Source organism: Thamnophis sirtalis, unplaced genomic scaffold (genome assembly GCF_051295495.1).
Source record: "Thamnophis sirtalis isolate CommonGarterSnake01/CBP01778 unplaced genomic scaffold, rThaSir2_p1.2 scaffold_12, whole genome shotgun sequence".
Taxonomy (NCBI): Eukaryota; Metazoa; Chordata; class Lepidosauria; order Squamata; family Natricidae; genus Thamnophis; species Thamnophis sirtalis.
The window spans coordinates 62910611-62920976 of NW_028261392.1; the positions used below are offsets into that span (position 1 = coordinate 62910611).

The window sequence follows — 10366 nt, forward strand, 5'->3', positions numbered from 1 at the left end:
TCAGGGCTCAAGCCATGTGGTCCTGTCCACCAATAAACCATCTTTCCAAGCAGCCTCCGTGTCTCCAGTGTCTTTTTCCCCACTTGGAGCCGAACCCAGAAGGACGTTTCTTCCAACACCGGTTACAAAAATTAAAATATTAAACATTTTTTTAAAAGCTGCTATGCTGTTGTACAAGTGAAAAACAACACTACAGAGTCCTCAACGTACATCATTAGCAGCATTTGAAGTTATGACGGCACTGGGAAAAGCGACTTGTAACTTAGTCCTTACACTTCTAATGGTCCCGGCATCCCCAATGTCACATATTCAGAATTCAGGCGCTTAGCAACCGAAACATTTATTAACAATGGTTTGCAGCATCCCAGGTTTGTCATTTGTGACCTTCCTAGCCGCCTTTCGAGAAGCAAAGTCAATGAGATAAATCAGATTCGCTTAAGAACTGCATTATTCATTTTAACAGCTGTAGTGTGATAAGCTTAACAACCTTGTCAAAAAAAAAAAAAAGATAATAAAATAGGGCATGACTCACTTAACTGCCCTGCTTAGCAAGCCAGTCAGCAATGGAAATTCTGGTACTGTTGCAGAAAATGACAGGCTTTAGACTTCTCAGGATACAGGAAAAGTTTATTTGGCAGCCAGGTTAAGAAAGCTAGCGAAATGGCTAGCCATTGCAAATTCTGAACCACCTTCATCATGGAAGCACACGTTCTTATACATTCTCAAAAGCATTGCAACACTTAAACTCATTTCTTAGTGGTTACTTTGAGGAGAAAACCTTATAAGGAGATGAAGGTCTTACTTCTTCTTTTGTTCCAGGTATGGCTTACGTGTTATTAACGAACTTTAATTGAACTTTGTGGTTTGGACTTTTGACACACGTTTTGGCATAGGGACGTTGGCTAGAACATCTTGTGGTTAGTGAATGGTAACACTTCCTTTAAGCAAACTTCTAGCTGTCCCTGTTATTCTATGTCGCCATTCTTATATTTTTTTAATCCATATTTATTCTACTTTAGTACTGTTGTAAGAAATTCTGGGTTCAGCTCCAAGTGGGGAAAAAGACACTGGAGACACGGAGGCTGCTTGGAAAGATGGTTTATTGTTGGACAGGGCCACATGGCTTGAGCCCTGAACAGAAAAGGTGATTGCATGCTTCAATGTTGGTGGAGAAGAAGAGAAGGGCTGCGGGAGGGGCTTGCTAGGCTTTTTATACCCTGTTCAGTCCCACCTCTCTGTTTCCTGTTCCTGTGTAAGAAATGTATTCTGATTGGTTGTCAGACTCCCATGGTGCCATGCAGGGGGCTACTCTCTAGGCTGCGATGAGTTCTCAGATGCCTTGTGGTCAGTTGAGTATATTATCATGCCTTTCTGTAGCTGCTGGTGAAGTCTTTATTATGTAAAGTGGGCTAGCCTGGCCATCTCAATGGCCCATTAACTGGGGATGGGCAGGAAGCTACAGGCAACTATTCTGTCTTTTAAAACATGTTTCTTTCTTTTCACATCCAGAGAAATATTCTGCCTTTTCAATATTTCCTAGGATATTTCATTTTTCTGGAAGAGGGCTGGATGATAACTTCCCACAGTACCAATTATGTTTGTATGTCAAACACTACCTGTTTTGGGGGAACTGAGGACTCTTCGCTCAGTAAAACCTGGGCTGTATCGGAGGGAAGCAGCAGAAACTTTGTTCGCTACAAAAGTTTTCCTTGGCGTGGATTAACTTCTTGGCCACATCTTCCCTAAGCATCTAGTGACCTGTATCCTAGGAAGCTGGGGACCAAGCCAGTTTTTCCACAACAGTCTTCAACAAAAACACTGAAGTCATCCAAACTCTGCAGGAGGTAATTCACCAATGTTCAGTGTGGGGAAAATCCTAAAGAAATACTTTTGAATCTCTTGAGCAGTAATAATAGGCTTTTTCACATATTTTTTTCATGATTGGCCATCTTAGTTCAATGGCAGAGGATCCTGATGAAGTGTTCCCTCATTACGTTTTGTTATTGCTATTAAAAATGTACACAGGCATGTCTTTTTCACCAAATCATTCTGGTTGTAATCTGCCATTTAAAAAAAAGAAAAGCAAAAATATATAGTGATTGAAGGGGATAACAAATGGATTAAATTTAATTGAACATATAAATAAATTGAGGGTGTAGGATTTTGTATGATTTAAGAGCAGAGGCATTGCCTCTATTTAAATTACTGGTTTATCCCTTCCTAAATTATGATAACTTGAATGATTTAGCAAATTAAAAATATTGTAACATCTTAAAAAAGATAATTTCTCTCCCACTGTTTGTTAGAGTAGAGGTTTTTATGTATTGGATTAAACTTAACCAAACATAAATTGGCCTATTTTCTAAAGTCCAGTGCATTTATGAAAAGACACTAATTTAAGACAAGCATGATTGCTAGCTTCCCTGAAATTTTATTTAATCCATTTCTCAGTTGTCTTTCATTATGATCAAGATTAGTTCACAGCACAATGATGGAACAGTCTACCAGAGCAAAGAATAACTTATAAAAATACTTTTAAGGGAAAAGAGGTTAAGCTATCATTATGCTTTAATTCATATGGTTTGTGGATCAGTCTCATGGAACGTGATGGGCTTTTCTGCTTCTTGCAGAGCAGACATCTCTTCTGTTGCCAAAATTTGTTTCAAGCAGGAACTTCCCCTCATTTTCTTTATTTCTGACCTAGAATGTTTCTATGGATTTCAGTTTTACAGGAACTTTCACAAGCCATTTTATAAGTTAACACTGATTAGCAGAAGCTAGAAAGCCATTTTACTGGCGCATTCTTGATCACCCAAAAACGCATTTTGAAAAATAATTGTGTGAGTTTATGTAGGAATATGCCATGCACAATGTTTTTTCCCCCCACAAAGATGTTTAGTTTTGAATTGTTTCTTTATTGCAAACAGAAAACAGAAAGCAATAGAAAAATATATTACTCAGTTCATAATCATTTACAGCAGTGCTACAAAGATGGCAAATTTACAACACGTATTAAAAAAACACTCGAGCCGTATTATTTTTTTCCTGTCTTATCCCCCCCCCTTTTTTTTGAGAGTTGCCCTTACCTCATTTATGTTTTTGTCCTAATTCTGCCCATTTTATTTTAATGCACCCATTAATATAACATCAAATGGTATCTGGCCTGAAAGAAATTTTCTATTGACACTGAAAACAGAAAGGAAGCGGTGATAGTTGCCGGGACCAAAAGTGAAACTTTTTTTTCCAAGCAGAATTCTCATAGGCAAACTTAATTGAAAGTAAGAATGTTACAAGATTGCAACACATGAACTCTTCTCTTTAGAATAAAAATAAATATTTGTACAAAAGGAACTTTTCATAGCTTTGTTACGATATGGTAAGGTTGATTTCTCAGAATTTTTTTGAGAGGGAAGGGGATCTATACTCTGATTTTAGCTAAATAGTCATTTAAAAATTCTTATCCGTTTGAGAAACAACCTTCATATTGCTTTGCTGTTGTTACTGAAATGAATCCGATGGAAAAAACCAAAAGATTGCTTTGTCACCTTCTCTTAAGCTGCTGGTAGTTGATACTCCATGCCTTTTTCCAATATACAAGTTACATATGGAGGGAAAATGTTCATGTTCTTCTCCATATGCTTAACATACTGCTGTATCTATTCCTTCCTATGAATTTCCCAGCCCTGCATTCCAAGTTTATATGAGGTGAATGTAGCAATAGCAATAGTTAGACTTATATAGCGCTTCATAGGGCTTTCAGCCCTCTCTAAGCGGTTTACAGAGTCAGCATATCGCCCCCATCAACAATCCGGGTCCTCATTTTACCCACCTCGGAAGGATGGAAGGCTGAGTCAACCCTGAGCCGGTGAGATTTGAACCGCTGAACTGCAGAACTGCAGTCAGCTGAAGTAGCCTGCAGTGCTGCACTCTAACCACTGCGCCACCTCGGCTCCTTTTTCTTCCTATAACCTTTTTCTGTAATCCTTTTTCTTCCTATAACCGTCAAGCTCTGCAAAAATGTTTGAAAATTGTTCAGGAATGTTTTCTCCCCTGTGAAGAGATCTTTCCTTTGGTATTAATTTGCTTAATGGCTCATTTAGCACGTTTACGTGTCTGACAATGTTTCTTGGTTTTGTGTATAAAGGTGGCAAAGCATTAACAGGAGGTGTGAAATGAAACGGTGGCATTCCCATTGGAGGCCATCTGCTACTTGTCACTTCTGCTGGGTAGTTTGGAGCGGATAAGTAATAGTTTTGCAAACTTGGCGCATCACTCGAACTTCCGTAAATTGGCTGAGACAAGGTGCTAACAAAAGGCAATTTCATTCCCGTTATACTACGAATTTGTCTTGCGTTTTCTTTATCAGCCAGGGCTCTTACAGGCAAAATTGGGTGGTAGAATCTTGCTTGTGGCATTGAACTCACAAAATTGGAGAGGAGGGAATGCCAAAGCCCGCCACAAAGGGGATTCAGTGTCACCCGGGGCCACATGCTAGCAAGGCTCTGCAAGGCTTCACAATTCCAGGCGGACACTGGGAAATCCTCCTCTGTGTGATACAGCTGTGAGAAATAAATGCAGAGCGTGATGTCTTGATGCTTCATTAAGAAACTATAAATTTTGCTTACGCAGCCATGCTCGGCCTCATTACAAGGGGAATAATTGGAATAAAGAGTCACATACGCAACGTTCCCCCAATTGTGCGCCACTGAGTCTAGATAGCCATCCGTTTCAAACAGCATGGATTCTGGATGGATGTTGTGTTCTTCACAGTTTGTAACTTGGCCCTTTTGAATTAATTTACCTGATACGTGTCTCACCTCATAAAAGAGAAGGTGTTTATTTTGGCAACCCGTTGGCCCGTATGGGAATCCGAAAGCCTTTTGAAATTCTGGATAGGGAACTCGTGCTTCTTCTCCTGTTTGTATGTGATAAGGACATTTGGCACAGTTTTGGCTCATTGTTAGCCAGTAATACGGTTTCACTATTGTACCTCTTTGTGCTAGGTATTCTTGGCAAAATGGTATCGTTTCTAGGTCCATTACGGGTGAGAACCTTGAAAGCTGAAGAGTCCTGAAACACAGAGAAGAAATTTCTTAGCAGTTATTCCCCTGTTTATTTAGAAGTTTTGAAATTAAAATCACGTCTACATTGCAAATTCAAACCAAACGTATATTGAACTCTATATGAGAAGGAGCTAAGAACAGTTTCTGTTTTTATATTAAGAGCCGAGGTGGCGCAGTGGTTAGGGTGCAGTACTGCAGGCCACTTCAGCTGACTGCTATCTGCAGTTCGGCGGTTCTAATCTCACCGGCTCAAGGTTGACTCAGCCTTCCATCCTTCCGAGGTGGGTGAAATGAGGACCCAGACTGTGGAGGCGATATGCTGACTCTGTAAACAGCTTAGAGAGGGCTGAAAGCCCTATGAAGCGGTATATAAGTCTAACTGCTATTGCTATTAATGAAGGGTTTGTTAGAGAACCCTAGACTCGCTATGCAATTGACCATTTCTATGGAACTTAAGAAATATAAATGACTATGTTTTGTATTTTAACATGTATCCCGGAGCTGCAAGGCGTTTCACATTTGTGTACAAAACATTGGTTTGGACCAGGTGGCAAAAACATAGCAGCCACTTGAAAGTCTTTAAATCAGCTGTGTACTTATACAGCATAGCACACCTGTCCAAATATATCAATCCCAATAAAACTCCAAAAAAAAATCACCTTGAATTTTATCAGCCTATCCTGGCTATAATGTTATTCTTTAAAATGGTTAGATTTGGGTTTGAATGTGAAACTGTTATGTCAATAGAAGAAAAGGAAGGATTTCCCCCCCCAATCATTTCACCAGCTGTGGCCTTTAAGAGGCATTTATATTCTGTGTAAAGTGTGTGGATATTTCTGCTCCCTCCTTGTGTTACACCTTTGGGTATACACGCAAACTGGAAAGCACAGGATGGTTTGTTTATTGTGGAATCCTTGTTGCCCTCTGAGCTTGGTTTTTTGCTTGCAGATCAGAGGTGGGTTCCTACCAGTTCGCATCTATTCGGTAGAACCGGTTCGTCAAATCTACCGAACCGGTTAGAAGAGGTTCCACCAGTGGACCCGGAAAGCAGGCCACACCTACAGAAGAGGTTCCAAATTTTTTTTGAAACCCACCACTGGTGGGTGTGTAATGTCCCACAGTTATCTATGCATTAATAATGATCTAGTAATATTTCCTTATACATTTTAGGGACCTTTCCTTACATAATTGGTGTTTTCTTTCATACTTTTGGATTGCTAATTTCTGTTTCCATTAATTGGCAATTGCTAAAACCAATCCCACGTGAAAAAGTAATCAAAGCCTTCTTGATTTTAATTATCAATTTATTTATTCCTGCACATTGTAATATTTATTCATTTACATATCTCTGTTTTTCCACTGTTGTACAAACACAATTCCAGGAGCTGCTAATATGTGTAATATTAAATATATATTATACTCCCATTCAAATAGCCAACAAAATATTTCTGGTTTTAATTCCATATCTTGCTTTATGATTGCTTCTAACCACTAACTTCTGAATAGCTACTTGGACCGATCTAAGTACTAATTCATAATTTCATATCCGGTCACATGGGAAGTAAGCCACGGTTTGGTAGATTTGACGAACTGGTTCTACCGAATAGGTGTGAACTGGTAGGAACCCACCTCTGCTATAATGGTATGTAGGAAAGATCCTGGGAGATAGGGCAAAGAGCTAGGGAACAATGAGATAGAGAGAACATATCCCACAGCTAGATAGTGGATGGGGCAAGAGCTCAAAAGAGACACCTATGGTAGTTTCTTGAACTGTAAAGGAGATGGCGAGAGAATTGTATTTTTGGATTTATAAAATTTTGTTAATGTATAGAATTAGGTTATCTATTCAGATTTCCAGTCTGGTCAATTTACTAAGGCTGACATACCGTATGGTTGTAACACTTTGTTATCAGCATAGCACTAACGTGTCTCCAGATAATAGGTTAAGATTTCCATCTCCACCTCAACCCACAAAGCATATATAAAACAGTGTATCATCAGCAAACTGATTGTATCAGAAACCAGTCGGATGAATTATCTTTTCTAGCATTTTTGTGCAGATGTTGAATAGCAGGTATCAAGCCATAATGGTGACTCTCAAACAAAGCTAGATTCCTAGTCTTGTTGTCAGGTTTACTGCTAGGAAAAAGAATCCTAGAAACAGAATACGTATATGTATATGCTTTGTCCCCACTTATTGATGAGTATATTAAAGTGGGGGCTCTTTAATGCCTTTGATCATATATATTCCTGTTCCTTGATACATAAGAGATGTTGCTAAATGTTCTGACTCCCCTCGTCCCACACCAAAGCACACTCCGAGCCAGAGATAAATTACGGCATTTAATTGACAGACAGACAGGTCCTTGGCAGGAAACCGGCACAGACAAGCTTGGGTAGCAATAAACACAGATAAGGCTTGGCAGCAATCCAGCCTGCCAAGCTCACAGTAATGTCCTCCAACATTCAATCCTGCGTTGACTTCTGCAAAGAGGGGCGTGTGCACCAGTAGCTTTTTATAGTCTGGAGAGGAGCCTAATGACCACCAGCTGAGTGCAATCACCTCCTGTAATTGCGTAATTGTTCCTGACGCCTAGTAGCTCTTCGATGGCGTGCATCCAGGAACAACTCACTACTGGCCTCCGGCTCACTCTCCCTTGTCTCCTCCCCACTTGTCCAAGGCTCAGGCGCCTCCTGGTGGCCAACCAGCCTCTCTGCGCCCTGCTCGGAGTCAGAACCCTGTCCAGGGTCCTCCACATCCTCCAGAGCCGACTCATAGGACCCCTCGCTTCGGAGTCTGGTGGCAGCTCCAACGGCTCCTGCTGGGCTACAACAGCTAACTATTTGCACTAGAAGCTGAGGGAACTCCAAAACCAGCAACAATGTCCAGGAGTTCAAGAATGGATCCTACTAGGCACCAGTGTGGCCATCACATAAGCAAGATCCAAAGCTTGCCCCCGGTGCCCAACTTCACATACATTCTATCACTCCAGAAATAGTGATCATAGTTCTAGGTGCAATTTTTCTCTTATAATTATTTCTACCTTTCCTCTACATCCCCAGAATCAAGGCTGTTGAAGAATCCAAGTCTCCTGGATCCAGAATTGAGACATCTAGGCTAAAAGAGAAATCCAACATCAAAATTTCGGTTGGCTTTTTCCTATCACTGCTAGACCTATATTTTCTGCAAGATGCATTCATTGAAACTGCATAAATTTCGGGTGGGTGGGTTGTGGTGTAGTGGATGGTGGTTTCTTCATCTAGATCACCTCCCTTCTCCTTTTTACTAGAGTAATTACAGAAGCACTTTCACCCTAAATAAATTTGCTGAAAAGAAACAAGAATTTTTGGTACCAATTAAGAAATACAATCTTCATGAAAAAGACGTTTTATAAGCTTTTTGAGACATTTTGCCATTTAGGCATTCTCTGAAGAATGAGAAAGAAAGGGACTCTACTTTCAAAGCTCAAAATTTTACATTTTGTTTTGTTTTCAACCCATTAAGGCTTTGGGATAGCATGCTGTTCTTTTAAATGCCCTGCTGCTTCTGGAATTCGTTATGCTATTGTCTCAGCAATAGTTCTGGCCCAATCAAAAGATCCTGGGGCTTCCTTATTCTCTCAGATATATGGTATATTTATTAGATGGTGCTGATGGTCTTCCCCACCTGGACTTCTTTAGTAACTCACTATGTAATATATCCCGTCACTTCACTGTAACATCAACATCTTGATAAGTTGCATTCGTATATTTTTCATTTTGTGGGAAAATATTAGAAACTTACAAATTACTGTAACGCGCTCTACATGGGGCTGCCCTTGAAGAGTGTTCGAAGACTTCAGTTAGTCCAGAACGCAGCCGCGTGAGCGATCGTGGGTGCACCCAGGTACACCCACGTCACACCTATCCTCCGTGAGCTGCACTGGTTACCCATTAGTCTCCGGATCTGCTTCAAGGTGCTGGTCGTTACCTATAAAGCCCTTCATGGCATCGGATCTGGGTACCTGAGAGACCGCCTCCTGCCGATCACCTCCCATAGACCGATTAGATCACACAGGTTAGGTCTCCTCCGGATTCCATCTGCCAGTCAATGTCGGCTGGCGACTCCCTGGGGGAGGGCCTTCTCTGTTGCAGCTCCAGCCCTCTGGAACGATCTCCCCGTGGAGATCCGGACCCTTACTACCCTCCCGGCCTTCCGCAAAGCCGTTAAGTCCTGGCTGCTCCAGCAGGCCGGGGGGCTTGTGAAACATCCAGCCCCTCGGAAATTGTGACTGTTGTATATTTTAATATGTTGTTTGTGTATTATCCCCCTCCCTTGTTTTATTGTAAGCCGCCCGGAGTCCTTCGGGAGTGGGCGGCATACAAATCAATAAAACTCTAAACTCTAACTCTTAACTTTTCCTTCATGGACAGTTAAATTGAGCAGATAAAAGGCTGGCAAAAAATTTTTAGTACCCCCTTCTTCCACTTCTGAATCCAATTAAATGGGACGTTACCTATGAACCTTCTCCCCCCTCCTTACATTATTGTAACTATTTAAAAGATGTTTAACCCTGAACTCACTTGTATTCTTAAAGAACACAGAATGACAAAATGTGTATAATAAAATCAAAGCTTACTTCCGAGAAATAAGATATGCTTGGTTGTTCAGAAACTAAGCACAGGCAATTATATATGTAATATCGAGCTTTACTTACCGTCAAAACTTCTTAGAGGCCAGTAAAAGTAATTGTCTTACTTGAATTACTGAATCCTATTTTCAGTGTCCTGAGAAAGAGAGAAAATTCACTTCCAACGACTTATTTTAGAAGACTTTTAACTTGTTTCCAATAATTTTTTTCTTGTAGCTTGACAACTTCCGTGTGCAGTCAATGAAGGTGTTGTATTGACAATTTCAAGTGCTAGGTTACCTAGATAGAAACAGGAGGCCTGTTCTCGAAAGACTTGTTAGTTTAGTTCCTGTGGCTGTTAGAAACTTGATCACTATTGCCAAATGTACACACCTGAAACCTTGTTATCTGGGAAGCTGTTTGAGCGAGTTGCTCCTGAGAAAGTGGTCCTTGAGGCTGTGAACTCAGCCACCTGCGTTCTGGATCAATGGCCCACTTGGCTGGTTAAGACCTCCTGAGAATTGGTTGGGTTCAAGCTGTGATTAATGCCTCTTTGCAGAAAGGATGATCCTAACTGCCCTGAAGGAAGCCTTATGTCATCACTATTAGTCAACATCAATTTGATGGCACATAATCAATACACAATTCAGCCCAGAATTCAAGTCTTAAATCATAGCAGTCATTAATCCGATC

The 10366-nt window shown here is 40.7% G+C and overlaps 1 protein-coding gene across 2 annotated transcripts; it reads right to left on the reverse strand.

The window, feature by feature from the left end:
* Positions 1 to 3594: 3594 nt before the first annotated feature.
* APOBEC4 (apolipoprotein B mRNA editing enzyme catalytic polypeptide like 4) lies at positions 3595 to 9951 on the reverse strand. 2 transcript variants are annotated; one of them, XM_087726983.1, is made up of 3 exons: positions 9761 to 9951; positions 8108 to 8181; positions 3595 to 5070 (listed from the first exon to the last, which is right to left on the reverse strand). In XM_087726983.1, the coding sequence occupies exon 3, from the start codon at positions 5037 to 5039 to the stop codon at positions 3963 to 3965; it is 1077 nt and encodes a 358-aa protein (XP_087583109.1). In that variant the 5' UTR covers positions 5040 to 5070; positions 8108 to 8181; positions 9761 to 9951; the 3' UTR covers positions 3595 to 3962. The 2 variants fall into 2 exon arrangements, with proteins under 2 accessions (XP_087583109.1, XP_087583108.1); XM_087726982.1 differs by lacking the exon at positions 8108 to 8181.
* Between the last annotated feature and the right edge of the window lie 415 nt (positions 9952 to 10366).